Here is an 18,400-nt window from a genome sequence, read left to right on the forward strand (position 1 = left end):
CAGCTATAAAAACAAATGAAGTCCTGACACACGCTACAACACGGATGAACCTCGAAAACATTTTGCTAAGTGAAAGAAGTCAGATACCAAAGGATCACATATTGCATGACTTCATTTACATGAAATGTCCAGAATTGGCAAAACTATCAAGAAAAAAAGAAATGAGTTGAGGCCTGGGGGATTAAAGAGATAGGAAGATACCTAAAGAGGAAAGGGTTCCTTTGTGGGGCGATGACAATGTTCTAAAACTGATCTGCGGTGACAGTTGCACAACTCTGTGAAAAACCAGGGAATTGCACATCTGAAATGGGTGAATTCTATGTGGTATGTAAATTACATCTCAAAAAAACTAAGAAAGAAAGAAATGTGCACAAAACACTATTAGCACACTGCCAGCTATTTTGTAAAAAGCAGCTCTGTCTCAAAAATGCAGGGCTGGTGATGTCCCCTCGGGAGCTGTACGGGTCTGAGTAGGGCCCACGTTCCTTGTCAGGGGTTCTCTTCCTGGCCCTGGAGCCCTGGGCTGATGGTGGGGAACAGGACACCCCACCTGCCCCGCCCTGAGGTTTGCCTGGTTCCCTGGCACGTTGCAGTGGTCTCCTTTCATGCACAGCTCAGCAGGCGAGCAAGTCTGGGGTGTCCTGAGCTCCCAGGAGGGGACTGGAGGCCCCTGGCCACACAGGTTGAGGAGGCACCGGGGCCGCAGTCAGTCAAGAGGAACCCCAGGTGTGTGACCAGAGGCCTAGGAGGGCAGCATCACACATTCCGGGGTGTGGCACTCGGCAGGGGGTAGCCGGAAGCCGCCATCTGCCTTCTCAGAAGTGCTGTTTCAGGGACAATGTCAGGGTTGGGTTCTTACTCGTCACCTCGGCACTCGGAGTCCCCGAGCAGGGGAGGGGTCTGATCAGTCACCGTGACCCCAGGGCTGACGGCAGTGCTGGGTGCCCGTGCAGATGCAACGCGCCCTCGGCTGGAGCGGGGAGGGTAGGGGTGAGGCAGGAGGGCCCCAGCCCTGCAGCCCTGACTCAGCCGTCCGCAGCTGCTACACCGCGGCCAGGTGCCACCTGCTGGAACTTCACGCCACCTCCATGAGCAGCTGCAGCCCCGAGCCTCGGGTGGGCACCTGCGTGCTCCTCCCTCCCTGCAGCCGGGCAGGAGTCCAGCTTGTGGGGGAGACGCGCCTGAAGAGGGCAGCCTGACTGCAGTCACACCCCTGGCAATCCCTGACTGACTCCTGTGTCTTCCCTGTCATGGGCACTCAGAGGCCAGCACCACGCTGAGATGAGCAATGCTGGACCCCACTCTCACGAAGAAGTGACTCCTCACCCCAGAAAGAGCAGTGACCCCCGCACCGGGCTGGGGATGGCCTGGGCGCTCCCTCCTGGGTCGAGGAGCTCAGGAACCTGACCTCCGTTAGGAGCCTCGCTGATGTTAATGACGGCCGCCCAAGCAGGACGGAAGGGAAGCTGCCCAGGTTTCGGCCAGAGGCGCCCCGGCCATGGGCGAGCCCTGCTCCCCGGCCTGCCCCACCGGCCCTCTCCGGCGTGTACCTTGAGCCACTGCTTCTCGGTCAGCGAGTCGCTGTAGTCCACCTCCTTGCGGTGGCGGGAGCCGCGGCCGAACATCTTCTCCTCCTCCTCCTCGCAGGTCAGCCGCTCCACCTCCGCGTCATCCTTGATGATCCACGAGGGGAGCTCATCCTCCTCCATCAGGCGTGGCTTCCGCTTCGGGTTGCGAGCCTCCTCGCGCCTGCGATCCAGGTCCATGCGCTGCGGCACGGGCGGGCGGGGACAGAGGGAGAGAGCCGTCAGCGCAGGAGAGCGGGGCACGGGGGGCACGTGGACAAGGGGCTGCCTCTCCGCCGCAGGGACCAACACCGCGGCGGGAGCGCAACAGCAGCCCTGGGTGCGCGGCGCTGAGTTGGCCCGGCACCTACGGCAGACCCCAGCTAGAGGCTCTGCTTCGGGGGCAGAGAAAACAGGAAAGGATGGGAAGGTCGCAGAAGAAGGGCCGAAGTGGGCTGCAGGTGCAAGGCCTGCCAGGGCCGAGACCCCCCCAACTGATTCCATGCCAACATCGGCCTCCCCTTCCAGAGGCGAAGGGCGTCTGTGACCGAGGCCCTCGTCTGCCCCTTGGCCTTGGACAGCGTTAACTCCCTCTGAAAGAGTCTCGAAGTCCCATAAGCCAAGAGACCTGGGAGGACAGGCAATCAGCGGGACTGAGGATCAGAAACAGGAGGATGTGTGTGTGTGCGCGCGCGTGTGAGTGTGCGCGCGTCTGCCTTTCCTACGCTTAGGGGGAGATGGCCATGGAAGAAAGACGGGTCACTTAGGTGGCACTGTGGGGCCACCCTGAGGGCTGTCCCCGGCTCCACTACCCGCCAGGGACTCTACCATCGCCAGGAGACTTTGCTCTGACGGCAGCAGGGCGTGGCGTGTGGAGCCCTCCGGGTGCTCCGCCGCCTCTGCCCAGCCCGCGGAGCTTACCATGAATAGGTCGAACTCCTCCTCGTGCCGGGCGATCATCTGGTTCACTGTCTCGTCATCGGGCACCTCGTCTTCTTCCTACAAGATTTCACACGCTTAGTCTGGGTGCGGGGCGGCCGGGCTGGGCGGCGGCCGGGCTCGGAGGCGAGCAGCGGCGCTCCGTGGGAGATGAGCTGGAGGTCCCTGCGGCTGCGGCGGATGGGGACCACGCGGCAGCGAGAGGCACACACGCACACGCACACGCACGCTCCGTGGGGTCAGGGCCCTGCTGGCCGTCTCAGCCGAGAAGCCGAGGATTGAATGGGCATGGAGACTGAACTACCCTCTCACCTTTAGAGGTGGCTCCTCCAAGTCGGGGTTGACGCCCGCTGGCGGAGGGGCAGTGTGGGCGAAGCTGGCACTGCCGCTGCCCGTGCTGCAGTGTCTGCTCTGTGGATAAATAGAGGACTTCAGTCTCCAGGGCTGTCAATCCGGCGTCTTTCACCAGCAGTTTAGGAAAAAAAACGACTTCAAAGAAAAAGCAAGTACTCATCCTCTTTCCTTTCAGCCCACACTCCCTTTACTCCAAAGGGATGCAAAAAAAATAAGAGTGCAAAAAAGGTAAAAAAACAAAAATGAAAGCCGCTCATGCGTCCACCACTCACGCCGGGGAGGGGTCGGGGCCGGCGCTGCCCTCACCTCGTCCTGCTCCTCGTGCTCCAGGATGGCCTGCAGGAAGGCGCGCCGCTCATGGCTGGAGGACTTCTGGTCGAACATGCCGGCCTGGATCACCTTCTGGTCGACGTTGAGCTTGTACTTGGCCGCGGCCAGAATCTTCTCCTCTACGCTGTTGACCGTGCAGAGGCGGAGCACGCGCACCTCGTTCTGCTGCCCGATGCGGTGGGCGCGGTCCTGCGCCTGCAGGTCCTGGGGAAAGAGACGCCGGTCAGTCCCAACTGGCTCTTTAGATCTCTGAGGGGCAGTCGACCCTGCCACGCCATCGGGAGAGGCGAGGGCCTTCTGATTCCTTGATTCTCATGCGCCTGCCTCCTGCCTGGCCGTTCTGCCGCCCCAACCAGCAGCTGCATAGGCTGGAATTAGCTCAGGAAGGCGACCTGGAGCCCGTGCCAGGATAATCTCTCCCTGAGTCCCCCCAATCCCTTTCTATTTTTTTTTTTTTTTTTGCCAAGGAAGATTGTCGCTGAGCTCACATCTGTCCCATTTTTCTCCTATTTTGTATGTGGGTCGCTGCCACAGCATGGCTTGATGAGCTGTGTGTAGGTCCGTGCCCAGGATCTGAACCCGCAAACCCCAGGCCACCAAAGTGGAGTGTGCTGAACTCAACCACTACACCACCAGACTGGCCGGTCCCTTTCTATCTTACTGGGATTAGACAGGCACTCAGGACAAAAGCGCAGCTTTGGATGGCAGACCCTGGGAATTACACTGCCAAGCAGCGTCCATCACAGCTGCACGGGTCCCCTCACCTACCCCAGGAGGGCCTGTGCTCAGCGCGGCCATAACACGGTGAGGACGTCATGTACAGGACGGGACCAAAGCCAGGCAGTGTCGTGGTGATGCCTGGTTTGCTTTGCTTGCTACTTCCTCACTGTGTACCCCAGGCCTGGGCCCACCCTCTTTGAGCCTCAGGACTCGCTCTCAGCCCCTCTCGTAGCTATAGTGTGCATAAGGGGAGTGAACAGGCGTTGGGTACTCAGCTCAGTGCCTGGCGGGGAACAAGCTCTGCAGAAGCGGAGCCGTGGCTGCCAACACTGTTTGTGTCATCACCCAGCACAGAACCAGGAGGGCTCCACGAAATCCTGTGTCAAGGCCCAGGAGCTGTGTGGGGCTGAACTCAAAATTCGCACCCAGTGGGGGCCGCAGAGGCCACACCTCGTGGGGATGGGAGTGCCCTGTGTCCAGGCTCAGCCCCAGGCTTGGCCAGTGGACTTCCTGGCAGGGACAGTGCCCAACAGTGTGGCCCTGCAGTGAGCTGAGTGGCCTTGAAGCCTCCCAGTGTGGCGGAGGACAGGGGTCCAGGGAGGCTCTGCCCGAGGTCTGCCTTCTAGCAGGGGAGGCACACCCCACCCACCTCTCAGAAAACTGGCCAGTCATATAGGTCTGGGTGGGAACTACACCCCAGGCTGACGGTAGGAAGGGACACTAGTAACCATCCAGGGCATTCGTCTATCAGACGGGCTACAGTTTACACGCTGATAACCAGTGCTGCTAGGCTGCATAGAAGAGCACGCTCGCACCCTGTAGACAGGAGAGAAACCTTGGGCAGCCTGCTGGAGGCCTCTTCAGCAGAAGCAACTAGAGTGTGAAGGGGACATGCCGTGGGCCGAGCATCCCACCTCTCAGGGTTGACTTGGCCAGTGCTCCACGAGAAGGACCAAGGGGCTGGTGGTCATGCTGAGAAAGAGAAAACCTAGACGCCTGCCAACTGGGGCTGAGTAAGAAGTCTGGGGGCCGCCATACACCGGGACAGCTGACGAAATGGCTGCGAAGAGTCCCAGTGTGCTCACACAGGGACGTGAAACACACCGGCTGCCAAAGGGAAGAGACACGTGCTAGAACGTGCTTGTATTCGCGTGAAAAGCAGAACACACGCGTGTGCATACAAGTGGATGCTGGGGTCTCTCAGAGAAGAGCAGGAGTGGTGGGGAAGGGAAAAAGGGACTCCAGTTCATGCGACTTCGAATTATTGGTATTCGCATTTCTTAAGAAACAATAAGATATTACTTTTATAACAAAACATAGGGAAAGTTAAAAACCTACGTAAAAGCTGCTGCAACTGTAAAATTCCATATCGCTGTCTAGTGGCACGGAGCCCCGTGGAGGGTATACAGATAAAAACAAGAGCATCAGTACACAAAGGGCACAAAGTATGCTCCAAACGTTGTCTTAAAAGCACCAGCATGAGTGTGCTCACAAAGAACACGGCCCGGAAGGACTTCGGGGATAATGGAAACAGTGGACACCACACCAGTGACAAGACAGGGTCCTTTTCTACTTTCTTTACGCTGTTACGTAATACCAGGATTTTTTTTTTTTTTTAATAACAATGGAATGTATTTTTTTCATAATCAGAGCAAAAAGCTCTTTTTGTTTTGAGAAACTGAGGAAAACAAATCCTCTCTAGGCTTCTCTCCAAAGGCCTCAGGAGGTACGGGTGCTACTGCTCCAGGCTCCAGGGCCCCAGGAGAACGTCAGGAGGCCGGGGCACTCACAGCAGAGGGCGGGGGATCCACGAGGCCTCAAGCCCCTCCCCGCAGGGTGCCCGCCCACTCTCACCTGGTGGGGGTTCCAGTCACTGTCGAAAATGATCACAGTGTCGGCCGACTGGAGGTTGAGCCCGAGCCCCCCGGCCCGGGTGCTGAGCAGGAAGATGAAGTACTCGGAGCCAGGCTCGTTGAAGGTCTTCAGCAGCATGCCCCGGTCCTCTGCTTTCGTGGTTCCTGCCGGGCGCAGGGAGCACAGGCTTAGCATCGTGACCGTGGTGGGAGGTGTGGTGGCGAGGAGAGATCGAGCTTCGGAGAGTGGCGACAGTGCCCACAGGTGCCCCACAGGGGCCACCTGAGCCATGGCCACACTCGCTCAACAGTGACACTACTGTCACTCCTACCCTAGGAGACGAAAATGAGCCCCAACTGGACAGCTGCGTCTCCTCCACGTAAAAGGGGGCCACTGTGGGACTAAAGGAGGCGCCCAGAGCCCAGCCACACCCAGGCAACAGGGGCCACCCCATCAGTGCTGTTGTCCCACCATCCCCTGCCCAGCTGCTCCCCAGGGTGGTGGGAGATACGTCGGCTAATGCTGGTAACACCACGCCCCACAAAAAAGCGGAACAAGTAACTCGCCAGAGGCCAAGCGCCTGCCGTCGACCCTACCTTGATGGGACCCCTCGGTTCACAGAGAAAACCATCTACAGGCAAACACCCAGGTGCCTTATACTGGGAACTCGTTTCCCTTCGGGCAGGACCAGCGCCCCCCTGTATCAAGTCACAGGGACTCTTGTGTGACAGCCAGGACACGATCCTCAGCATCGTGAGCATCAGAGGGGCGTCTAAGCTCCTCAGGTTGCTGTCAGCTCAGAACAACAAGAGCTTTGGCACAATCAGGAGTCTTTTGTGGTCAAGAAATGAAAGTCAAATGCTTCCTGCCACTTGCCCAACACGTCCCGATGACCAGTGCAGACGCCTGATGCCCACCAGATCCCGGGCTCCAGATGTGCTCACAGCTGCCCACCCCGAAGAGGGGCTGAGGCCTCGAGTGGGGCAGGGCCAGGCCCCTCGCTCTCACCACTCTGCCACTGGAAGGTTCCACTTCACGTGACACTGAGCCCCCACCCTTCATCTGCTTTTTACCAGATCATCTACTGTGTGGCACTGACCACGAGAGGTACTAGGGATCCAACTGTGGCCGAGCCCACAGAGGTCCTCCTCCTTATAGAGAAGACTCTCATCGTGGAGAGAAAAGAAGAAACAGAGCAAAGGAACAGACACTGGGGTGGGTGGGAACACGCTCTCGGCATACAGCCTCTCCTCTGGGGGTCGGGATGGTGACACAGACGGGGACTGGCACTCCCAAAGGCTCGGCCCCTGAAGGACGGGAGAGGCCCGGCCACGCTGGCCTCCCCTGGGCTGCGGTTTTCAGTCTCCAAGCTATGGGAAGCGCCTGACGGAGGCAGGGGCGAGGGCAGACCCCCGGCCAGATCTGTGTTTGTAAGGGGGGCCCTGGACAGAACTCCAAGAAAGGGCTGAAGGAAGGCCAGGTGGGCATGCAGGGCCACGAAGGGAGGGCAGACGCCAACAGACCATCGGTCCGGAAACCACAGGGCCACCAGATGCCCAGCAAAAGACAAAACAGGGCACAGAGGTTTGGGGCATCCGGCCATGGAGATGCACCTAGCAATGAGCTTAGAAAAAGGCTCTGAGAAGTCGTGTGGGCAAAGACACCTGCTTAAGCACCTTTACTGCAGCGGCTCCCAAGTTCACTTTTCTTGTGAGGCATCTCACAGAGTGGGGACTCCCTCTAGGGCCTTCCTGGCTAGTCGACAAGCGTCCGACCACGTGTCCTGCACGCTGCCAGCATCTCACTCAGCCCCCTCCTCCCCCGCAACGTGCTGGGGAAAAGGCAGAGACACAGGACTTCCTGGGCGAGCACGGGGTTGCAGCTGGCACTGTCCCCAGGGGAACTGTCACCCCACAGTAGCTGCTTCCCTCCCTCCTTCTCCAGCTACTCCTGGTGCTCACAGTTCCCGCAAGGACGAGCCTGACCAGTGACAGCTCCACAGCCACCCGGGCAGTGGAGAGCCGGGCACGGGGCTCACAGCAGCCTGATGAGAGCCAGCCCCCTGGACCTCTGGGGAAAAGACGGACTGCCTCTCTGTTGGGCACACTGAGCAGGCGCAAGGGAAGCCTAGACAGGATGCCTGAGAATGAAGCCAAAAGGGAGGGCAGTCAAGAGCTGGAAAAGAGTCCCTCCAACATGATCTGGACACCTGGATTCAGCTACGCCTGAACCTTTGAGGTTCAATGCTTTTTGCCGTATGCCCACAGAATATGGGTGCCTGTCATTTCTAACCAAAACAAGGCTGTCGGGTGCTCCTTAACCACTGGTTCCAGGGTTGCGGCGGGAAGACCACACACCGCGTGCTCAGGAGACCCGGGTGTCAGGTCCAGCTTGGCCACTCTCCCAGGCCATGGGCTCAGATCCAGCCTCCGTACTTCCAGGGACCCCCCTCCCAGTCGCGCGAGCCTGGCACCTGCTAACCCTAGACGCTCCGGGCCTCATCCCGCCTCGCGAGGGAGGGCACATGGGCCAGAAGCTTCGGCAGCAGTGGATAATGAGGCCCCTTAACAAACGGCCCTCTCTCCGGCACACTCACCATCGAGCCTGAGGTATTTAAAGCCACGATACGCAAAATAATCTTCCATGATGGTCATGAGGGAGGTCATCTGACAGAAGAGCAGCACTTTGTGGTTGGTGGCACGGAGTTTGGGGAGGATTCTATCGAGCAGCTCAAACTTCCCCGAGGCTCGGTACAGGTCCAGCCTGGCAGGTAGAGGGGGCGGGGGAGAAGCACCCAGCATTAACCACGGCACCTTGCAGAGGACGAAGCAAGCACGCTCCCCATCTCTAGGCTGCCCTGAGCTGGCCTGGGCGGCTGGTCCTCAGGCTCGAGGGGCACAGAGGGGCTTCCTGGGCACAACTACGCCCCACAGTTTCAGCAAAGCCATTTCAACCCAACTGGAACAAACAGGCCCCCCTTGTAATGTGTGACACCATGATCATCGTCCAACTTGGATACTTAAGGAGAGGAGGTGAACTTAGCAACGACTCCAGGACAAGTGGTGTGAATGGCGGCTGCCCTGGGAAGCCAGGCCTCATCTCCCTTCCTGTCACAGAACTTCTAGGAGCAAAGGCTCACACTGGAGAGTACCCACAATGCACCACATGCAGGGCTGAGGGCCACAGTAGCTTCTCGCATTCACGCCGGTCAACAACCCCCAGTTTACAGACCGAGAAACTGAGGCTGGGGGCACAGAGCGACATGGCTGCTGACACGCTAGGGCCGGGACTTAAACCCAGGTCTGTGGGGCCCATTATGCAGTTGGGTATAAAACACACACAGCAAAAGAACTTTTTGCTCTTTACATGGTGCCTCTGCTCTTGGAAACGCTTTAATATCCCAGAGAAATGACGGTGGCTTAGCCACAGGAGTGCTCTTAGCAAGGCTGCCTGCAACGGTGACAGCGAGAGGCAGCGTCCACGTCCAACGTCAGGGTTTAACAAAGTCTGGGCCACACGGGACAAGCAACGCTGGGGAACACTCAGGGCAAGCGGAAGCATGCCGTATGGAGTGTCCCTCTGTGAGCAGACAGAGCTTAACCTCCGAGTGGTTAAGAAGCTGTCAAGGGTCACAGAGCCCCGAGGTGGCAGAGCGGGGCCTGGAAACCAGGTCTGCCTCTCCAGGTCAATGGTGGTCAACTCTCAGAGGGTGGAGAGCTTTTATTCTCTTCTTTGGGTTCGTCTACATTTTCTAAATTTTCTGCCATGAATACAGTTCCTTTGAAATTGCACAAATATAATAAGAGGAATAAAGCCATCCAAACCAGTGAGGACCACCCCCACGTGGGCCGTCTGCCCACTGCCCTGAGCCGGGGAGTTTCTCACCCTTGGACGATGCCGCCGGTAAAGCCCAGGTGCTCGGAAAAGGATTCCTGGAACGGAAGGAGAGACGAGTCAGCGTGGGGCAGTCTCGGCGCCCTCCCACCAGTGCTCAGCCATCGCCCACGGCGGCTCCGGGCCCACACCGCATCCCCTGCCCCGTGCTCCTCCAACGGAGGAAAGGAAGCCATGGTACAACACTCTCAACCACACAAATGAGCACCATGATCGCGTGTGCCCGCGCCCGTCCTCGGAGAGCTGAAACGGGATCCCAGCGGCACTGGGGGATTTGCAAGGACCTGGAAGGTTACGCCAAAAAAGTACGGATGTATGTGTGCTTTTTTAAAGCAAGAATCCAGACTCTCAAAGGGTCTCGTGGCCCAAAAAGGTTCTGACCCAGAGGCTGTACTGAAGAGCGCGGCTGCTCGTGCTGCGCTGACCAGGACGGGCCCGCATGACACCGAGTGGGGAAGCCAGGATGCCAGCGCAGAGGCAGCAGGACCCCACCGGGTGGGAACATGGCCCCAAAGAACAGTCTGGATGCTTCCCTGGTTATCTGAGGGTGGGCTCTCATTTCTGTCCCACATTTCCCTCCACCGTTTGGATTCTTTACAATAAGCACTTGCAAACAGAAAACTTAAGAAAGAGACAAATGTACAGGCATTACCTATTTAAAATATTAAAAACCATCATTTTTGAAAACTGTCAGGGAAAAGCAAGCTGGGTCTGCCTGGGGGCTCAGCAGACAGCCGTCCAGGAGAGGGGGCCCACGGGAGCCTCACCTCGATGTGCTGGAACATGTACGGGTGGTTGCAGATCTTCCTCAGCTGCATGATGGTGTTCATCAGGGTCTTGGTGCCGCCTTTGCCCTGTGGGGAACATAAAAAGGCTTCCAAATCAGGCCTTGTCCCAGGGGCAGGTGGGGCGGAAGGAGAAGCTTGGGGGCAGGTGTGGTTTGAGGCAGAGAAATCAGGAGTGAGGAGCTGGCTCCTATGGGGATCCAGAGGCCCGGATTAAGCCCTGGGGGGAGCAGAGACGGCCTTGCACCCTGGAGGGGTGGAGGGGTGGGCGGGATGGAAGGGAAATAAAACTGGCAGAGCTGAGGCCGAATCAGAAATGCTCTGCAAGGCCAGCTTCGTCCTGGGCATTGTTGGGTGGCCTAGGGGGCTGTGGCCAATGTGCCATGATGCTTAGGAAGATCGCTGGCTACAGGATGAAGGGCGGATGCAGACAGGCGGTGCCCTGGGCCGGAAGTAAACTAGGCATCGAGCTGCTGCCACAGCTCAGGTAAGGGGCCCAAACTCAACATCTAGAGGAAATGGGGAGGCAGGGCCAAGCTCGAGGCACTGGGCGCAGGATCCAGGGGCCTGGGAGGACAATTTTACTCCTTGTGAGGGGAGCTGGGGCGGGTGGGGCCTGGGACCTGAGAGCAGCCCACCCAGCCCCCACTCCTCTCTACTGTAAGCACCCCCGAACCTCACTTGACAACAAGGTGAAGGGGCTCAGTGGCCATGGCTGTTGAAGCAGCTCTTTCCCAGCTGGGAGGGTGGGCTCAGTAGAACATTCTAACTGGGCAGGGGTCAGTGCTGGGCCCCAGGCTGCCGACTGACACACACTCAGGAGCCAGCGTTTCATAAGCACACAGGGGCTGATGGGAGAGTCTTGGGGGACTGAGCCCCTGAAACGGGCCATGAGCCTCAGCTCCCGCAGCATGACTGGGCTTGTGCACAGCAGCGACGGCGACGCAGTGCTCCCAGGATCACAACCAGATTGGGCCTCGACCGCGGCCATCAACTCCAAGGAGGCGGCAGGCCGGCCGGCTACAGTGCGCTCAAGCCCCGCACGCCGGCTGCCCCGACCCGCCCGCCCTGGACGCCCGGGTGGGGAGGGCCCGGCCAACCTTCTTGTCCTTCTCGGAGCCGTCCGTCAGCAGCACCCCCTTGGCCTGCATGTGCCGGTAGAGCACGCGCTGCAGCGCCGACATGTCGCACTTGATGACGTACTCCACCTGCAGGGGACACACGGCACCGGTCAGGGGGCCGAGGGCCCTGACCCAATCCCCCCGCCCTGGGCGTCTCATCTGCGAGCCTCTCGGAGGCATCCTGGGCCTCGGGAGGGTGCTGATCGGGGCACACGGGGTGACGGTGAGGAGCCCCACAGCCAGGGGGACGAGAGGAGACAGGCTCTGGTAGACGCACCAGGGCAGAGAAACACGGAGGAGGAGCCTGGGCCAGAGCGGGCAACTCAGCCACCTGCCGAAGGCCCCTCCACAGCCGGCCAGGAGACAAACGGCAAGGATGGCTGGAGGGGGGACTGCCCAGGGACCTCTGAGCCCAGCCGGGGGGAGGGGACGGGGTCCTGGGGGCCTCTGTGGGGCTGGGCCTGTGAGCAAGAACCCAGTCATCCAGGGTGGGGAGCGGCCCATCGAGCCACGGCCTCCCAGTGCCCCCAACGTTGTCGGGCCGGCCCTGCCAGGGATCCGGCCCACGACAGCAGGGGGGGCCTGTGCTCTAACCCACACACCCACCTTCTGCTTTGTGGACCTGGGGTGAGTGGCCGTCCCCAGGCTGCGATATCTCCAGCACGCCAAGGTGAGGCCAGGGCCATGAGACACCACAGGAGAGCCGCCTGACTGCGCCCACCCTGGGAAGCCCCCACAACCCCACATCATGGCTACTTCTGCTCAAAACTCCCACGGTACCTTTTCGGGCAACTGAGCCTCGACTTCCTTCTTGAGCCGTCGGAGCAGGAAGGGCCGCAGCACTTTGTGCAGACGCCGGATGATGAGAATGGTCTCCTCCTCGTTCAGGTCCACCTGGCAGTCCCGAGACACGCAAACCAGGCGTCACCTCCAGAGGAGGCAGGCGGGCACGTGGGGGGTGAGGGGGGCAGGTAGGGTCAGCCAGCGTTGCCTCGCACTCAGTGCCTCCTTTCCAGACTGCCTGCTGCTTTCTGGGGTATGGCGGGGCACCCTCCTCCTTTGGAAAACTGCAAGGACCTGGGACCTTCCGTGGAATTCCTGGGACGTGGAACTGAAGGTCCCAGGCACGACATTCCAGAGGCCTTACGAAACACAGCAGGACGCTCTGTCACTTCCCCCAAAGTGATACAAACTCGGGTCTGGAAACCCGTCAACACGTCCAAACAGAAGCCAGACAGCACAGTGGGGGTCCCCGTCACAAAACGTTTGGTGTAAACTGGATGATTCTCATGGAGGGCTCTGTCACTAGGAGCCCCAAATCCACTCTCATTTCAGCCTGGGTGGGACAGAGAGAAAGAAAGACTGCCCTCCCAGGGCGCCTGCTACTCTGATAAAAACTTAAATTAAAAACAATTTTTTAGGGGCCAGCCTGGTGGCGTAGTGGTTAAGTTCTGTGCGCTCTGCTTTGGCGGCCCGGGGTTTACAGGTTCGGATCCCGGGTGCAGACCTAGGCACCACTTGTCAACCCATGCTGTGGTGGTGACCCACATACAAAATAGAGGAAGACTGCCAGAGATGTTAGCTCAGGGCCAATCTTCCTCAGCAAAAATAAATAAATAAGTAAATAAAAATAAATTTTTTTTAAAAAGTGAAAGATAAGACGTCACCTGAATTCTTCTCCCATGAGCCCCCAACACTCTCTTGGCAGAGCTTTTATTCAACTTGGAAATAAATGAGACGAGACCACTTGCACCCCAGCTCTTAGGATGGGGGTCTTGGGATTCTGAAAACTGGGGCTCCTTTATTATGAGACTCTTGGCAAGGCCTCAGTTTCTCCTTCCAAAGGGCTTCAGCCTCAACTGGTGCCAAGGAGGGGGTACCCCATAGAGGATGCTGGCAGAGGACCCTCTGTAACACAGTGTGGTGGCCCCCACTGTCCTGGACCTAAGGAAAACCTCATAATCGGGAACTAGCTGGCTGGGCTGATAGACTAGCAGCCCTGGGTGGACTCAGGCCACTTAATCTTCTTCAACAGAAAACGCAGCTGGCCCTCAGACAGACGGACAGCGCCACCCAGGCCATACAGACATCAAGAAACACCGGCCACAGCTCTATTTAAAACAAGATATACAGGGGGCCAGTCCGGTGGTGCAAGCGGTTAAGTGCGCGTGCTCCGCTGCGGCAGCCCAGGGTTCGCTGGTTCAGATCCCGGGCGCGCACTGACACACCGCTTGTCAGGCCATGCTGTGGCGGCGTCCCACACGAAGTAGAGGAAGATGGGCACGGATGTTAGCCCAGGGCCAGTCTTCCTCACAAAAAAAAAATAATAATAATAAAAATAAAAAATAACAAAATAAAAACAAGATATACAGAATCTGACCACGTTGCTCTATTGACTGAAACCTTCCGAGCTTCCCACTGCCCTTAGGGTGAAATCTGAACCCCCAGAAAGGCCTGCCGGGACCCTTGAACCCCCTGGCTGCACCTTCACTCCCTCGCTCCTTGCCGGCCTCACAGCTGCCTCAGGACCACACTTCCTGACGTGGCCTCCCTGTGCCCAGGGAGCAGGTCACAGAAGCCCCAAGCATCCCCCCAGAGTTCATCCTCACGATCTCTGCCCTTCTCCTCTGGGGCCCTCATGGCTCCTCCAGCCCCGGATGCCAGGGCCGCCTTGCTCCAGGAAGACAGGGACTCCTGCCCTGACAGCCAGCCCAGGCCCTGCCCATCGTGGTGGGGACTCAACACACACCCACCAGGGCAGCCAGCTGAGCCCGGGACGGTCCTCTCAGACACAGCTCCTCTGCGGGCGGCCCACGACCTCGGCTCCCCGCCTGGCCCTGCTGCCGCAGGGCCGGCCCTGCACACCCACCTTCTCCCCGGTCATGGCAAAGGGTGCGTTGAACCACTGCTCAAAGGTGCTGCAGCTCTTGAAGATGGTGGGCAGCAGGAAGTTGAGCAGCGCCCAGAGCTCGGGCAGCTTGTTCTGCAGCGGCGTGCCCGTCAGCAGCAGGCGGCGCGGGGCCACGTAGTGCGTGTTGAGAACCTGCGTCAGCTTGCAGTGGTGGTTCTTCATGCGGTGGCCCTCGTCCACGATCATGTACTTCCAACGGATCTGCGGGCCCAAGAGCAGGCGGTCAGGGGAGGGGGCCGCAGGGCTGCCCAGCGGAGCAGGACGCTCACGAGCTTCGGGCGTGAGGGCTGCGGGCGGAGAGCGCGTCCAGGTGGACAACACCCCCTGACGAGGGACCAGCCCACCGAGTGACAGCCCCACCACGCAGCCTATATAAAGCACGGGGTGAGGACGGACACATGGACAGGGAGACGTGCCCGTGACCTGCTGTCGGGTGTTCAAGGCAGGGTGCAGAAAGCACTCTGGTTTCCCCCAAAATGATACGTGCTGGCATGTAGCACAGAAAAGTCCCCCAATGACACACTCCTCGCTGATCAGAGAGGCCCCCCCGGCGGGGAGCGTCTACAGGGGCCGTGGCTCAGTAACGGGTCTACTGTCCAGTCAGCAGGCTGCCTCTCAGGCAGGAACAGCACAGGCAGGTTCAGAGTGTGAGCCTGGGCGGCCAGGGCTACGCTCCAGAACCTGCTGTCAGCTACATGTGGGACGGACATGGTGCATGGGAGTCTGGCAGGGGGTGCCCCAGGTTTAAATCCAGCTGGTGTCTCCGTGTGAGCCTGGCGAGCCTCAGGGACACTCTGTGCTTCCGCTTCCCCCTCCCGGGGACACGGGAAGGCCTCAGTGAGGCCATGCACGTCCAGTGCCCCGGAAGAAAAGGGCAGAGCTGATGGGGGCACGGGCCCAGCAGCCGTTTCCCAGGAGGATCCCCTATCGTAAGGCGTTTACGTTAGTTAAAGCCATTGTCAGATAAGCACAGGATTTTTGGAGCCCCATTCTCGGGCTTGGGACAGGCTTGGCTTTTGACCAAGTCAGAAGGGTGACCCACATTGCAGGCTCGAGAGTGAGTGTGCGCACGCGGGACACCAGCTCCCTGGGCCTCAGTTTCCTCATCCGGAGGCTGGGGGATGCATATCGGGCACCCCACAGCATCACTACGATCAAGCCCCCGAGGTGTGGTGATGTGTAAGCAGCTCCTCCATCCCTGGGTCAAAAACTCCACCACCCACTTCACTCCACCGGATGGTTAGTGGTGAGAGCAGAGGCATCATCTTCAGCCTCCGCCCCTCCCCAAACCAGGAAACGAGCTTTCTGAGGGAAAGGGACAGTGCCTGTTTTCTATCCAGGTCACAGCATATCCTCAGTCATTCACCGATGGCCTCACTAGAGCTGCCTTCACTACTGGGTCAGCTAAGAGGCTCCCAGGCCGACGGAACACACAGGGCCTCAGAGTGCTCGGCCCCGAACGACGAATCGCTCCTGCCTAGGGGGCTGGTTTCCCGTGGGCTGCAGTGGGGAGACACAGCCACCCGGGCGGGAGGGCCAAGGTCTCTGGAGACAGGAGAGACTAGGCTGGCCTGGAGGCACCAAGGTGACGAGGCTCTCTGGGCAGAAGCCCAGGGAGGAGCTAGTCCGCGTGCTACACAGACAGCCCCAATCTCTGGACCCACACAGGGCCAGCCTGGGCACAGTCAGAGAGGCAAACCTGAGGTCACCCTGCACCGGGCCGTTCACACACGCTGAGCAGCTGTCTCCACACACGTGCAGGGGACTCACTGACAAATGACTTGCAAGGGGCTTTGAGAAGACAGGGAGCGTGACACCGCCTGACAACCCCGGGTCAGGCCGGCTCACGTGCTCCCCGCCAGCACTGCCCATGCAGTGTGTTCTACACGAGGACACACTACCTTGGCGAGGATGTGTTTGTCTTTAATGATGTACTCGTATGTCGTCAGCAAGACGTTGAACTTGCCGCTGCGCAGCTGGGGGACGAACGCACGTCTGGCTGCTGGAGAGCCCTGGGAGGGGAGAAGACGCACATCTGAGCTCCCGGGGCCACGGCAGCCGGGTCACAGCACTCCTGACGAGGGCGGAGCGCTGGGCACGGCTGCTGGCCCATCCTCCAACCCCGACCGCAGAGCGCCAACTGCAGGGAGCAGAGAAAGGCGTGTGGGCCATCGGGGGCCCGGGCCCTCTGGGAAGCTTGCTGCCTGTGCCACCATCTGCCCTGCTCCTGGTGGCCGATCAGCTGCCCTCCTCTTCCCGGGTCCCAGCTCAGGCCTCCACGCTGGAGAACTGGGCCTCAGCCTCAACGTCCCCCACGAGAGTGCAGGCCACCAGGACCACTCCCTGACAGCAGCTGCAGCCCCTCCCCAACTAGCAAATCTGCCCTGCCCCTCTCCAGTTGCAAACCCCTACCCAGCTGACCAGGGGCCCAGGCTGTGAGCTCTCTCCAGGCTCACGTTCCAGGCAGATCGATCATCACTGGGTCCCCTAAGCTCTTGCCAGCATGACCTTTAGCTCCTCAAAGGCACCAAGTTCTCCCCGCAGACGCCACTCCCTCTGCTGGGACCCCTTCTCCCCGTCACAGGGCTGAGAGCCTCACAGCACATGGAGAAGAGCCTGCACCCGGGAGGCCAGAGGCACAACCCAGCTCTGCCACTATGCGGCTGCGTGACGCCCTCTCTGCCTCCGTTTCCCTACCAGGACAACGGGGACAATTAGTCCCCATTTCACAGGGTGACCTGAGCTAGGTACGGCACTCAGTGCAGGTGTGCACAGAGCCCACGTGTCCCCTGTCACACAGCGGCCCATGGTGTATAGTCATTAAGTCACCGTGCACCAACAGGTTTTAACCAAAGCTCAAAGGAGAATAACAAAATCTAGTGAATGCATGGATGTCACCATATTCCACAAACTGAGTCCATAACTTCACTTAAAAAGCATTAGCCCCAAAAGGAAATAAAATAAGTGATCCCAAACCTACATTAACAGCACAGTCCCACGTGTCTAACACAGGAAGACGCATGCATACACCTCGTGTCATTAACGCGAGGTTCCCTCCCAACTAGCCTGTCCGCGCCCCTCTCCCGCCCCGCCCACGCCCACGCCCACCTCCCAGGCTGTGACGTACCTTGTAGGACACCTTCACCACCGAGGGGGCCCACTTGTCAAATTCATACGCCCAATTTGACAGCGTTCTGAGAGAAACAAGGAAGGGATAGTCAGGTTCTCATTCAGTCAACAGCTCAGCGCCCACACCAGCGTCCATGGGAAGGCAGACCAATGTGGCCGTGACCCTCAGAGCCGGCAGAGTAACTGACCGTCTGCAGGAAGGAGGGGAAGATGCCCCGGCAGGGGGAAACAGGGACACACCAAGGTGTGGCGGTGGGGACAGGGGATAGCCGTCGCTGGGGGAAGGAGCCTGGGTCGGCCTGGGCCAGAGCCAGGCGGCCGGACGCAGGAGCTGGACTTGGTGGACAGTCCTCATCACCACTGTGGGGTCACAGGCCCCCGTGAGAATACGCTACACGCTGTGGACCTGCTGCCCGGAAAAACGCCCAGACGCACGGCGCCTCGTGTTAGGTTCAAAGCCGTGACGTAGTTTTCCGTGGGAGAGGAAACTCACTCATAAAGTCTAGACTCGGTGGTTTGTAAAGACAGGACTTGACCTAGTGGCAGAGACTGCTCATGGCTCACCCAGCTCCTCCAGCTCCTCCCTCCAAGAGGCTCCACTGAGGACGGCACTACATTCACCTTAACCCCACAGCTCCCAGGCTCCCTGGCAGCCAGGGGCAACCTGGTGGACACAGTGGGAGCCAATGAGACGGAAGCTCAAGTTGTCTGGGGAAAGCTCTTGAAGGAGGGTGGGGAAGGTGGAGGTTCAGCTGCCATATACTCCTGCTGCCCTTTGCCCTGCCCATCATGCTGGGA

At 59.3% G+C, this 18,400-nt stretch overlaps 1 protein-coding gene across 8 annotated transcripts in view; it reads right to left on the bottom strand.

The window, feature by feature from the left end:
• Positions 1-18,400, bottom strand: part of SMARCA4 (SWI/SNF related, matrix associated, actin dependent regulator of chromatin, subfamily a, member 4) — an 87,257-nt gene that overhangs the window by 21,136 nt on the left and 47,721 nt on the right. For 5 of the 8 annotated variants that reach the window (XM_058525673.1, XM_058525672.1, XM_058525671.1 and 2 more), the window contains exons 17-29: positions 17,601-17,667; positions 16,375-16,485; positions 14,432-14,674; positions 12,343-12,456; positions 11,542-11,649; positions 10,424-10,510; positions 9,648-9,694; positions 8,359-8,525; positions 5,763-5,926; positions 3,165-3,392; positions 2,817-2,915; positions 2,487-2,564; positions 1,551-1,769 (exon numbers count right to left, since the gene is read on the bottom strand). In XM_058525673.1, the coding sequence (XP_058381656.1) occupies positions 1,551-1,769; positions 2,487-2,564; positions 2,817-2,915; positions 3,165-3,392; positions 5,763-5,926; positions 8,359-8,525; positions 9,648-9,694; positions 10,424-10,510; positions 11,542-11,649; positions 12,343-12,456; positions 14,432-14,674; positions 16,375-16,485; positions 17,601-17,667 (1,732 nt within the window). The remainder of the gene's footprint in view (positions 1-1,550; positions 1,770-2,486; positions 2,565-2,816; positions 2,916-3,164; positions 3,393-5,762; positions 5,927-8,358; positions 8,526-9,647; positions 9,695-10,423; positions 10,511-11,541; positions 11,650-12,342; positions 12,457-14,431; positions 14,675-16,374; positions 16,486-17,600; positions 17,668-18,400) is intronic. The other 3 variants (XM_058525676.1, XM_058525675.1, XM_058525674.1) reach the window with 1 other exon arrangement.

Source organism: Diceros bicornis, chromosome 30, assembly GCF_020826845.1.
Source record: "Diceros bicornis minor isolate mBicDic1 chromosome 30, mDicBic1.mat.cur, whole genome shotgun sequence".
NCBI lineage: Eukaryota > Metazoa > Chordata > Mammalia > Perissodactyla > Rhinocerotidae > Diceros > Diceros bicornis.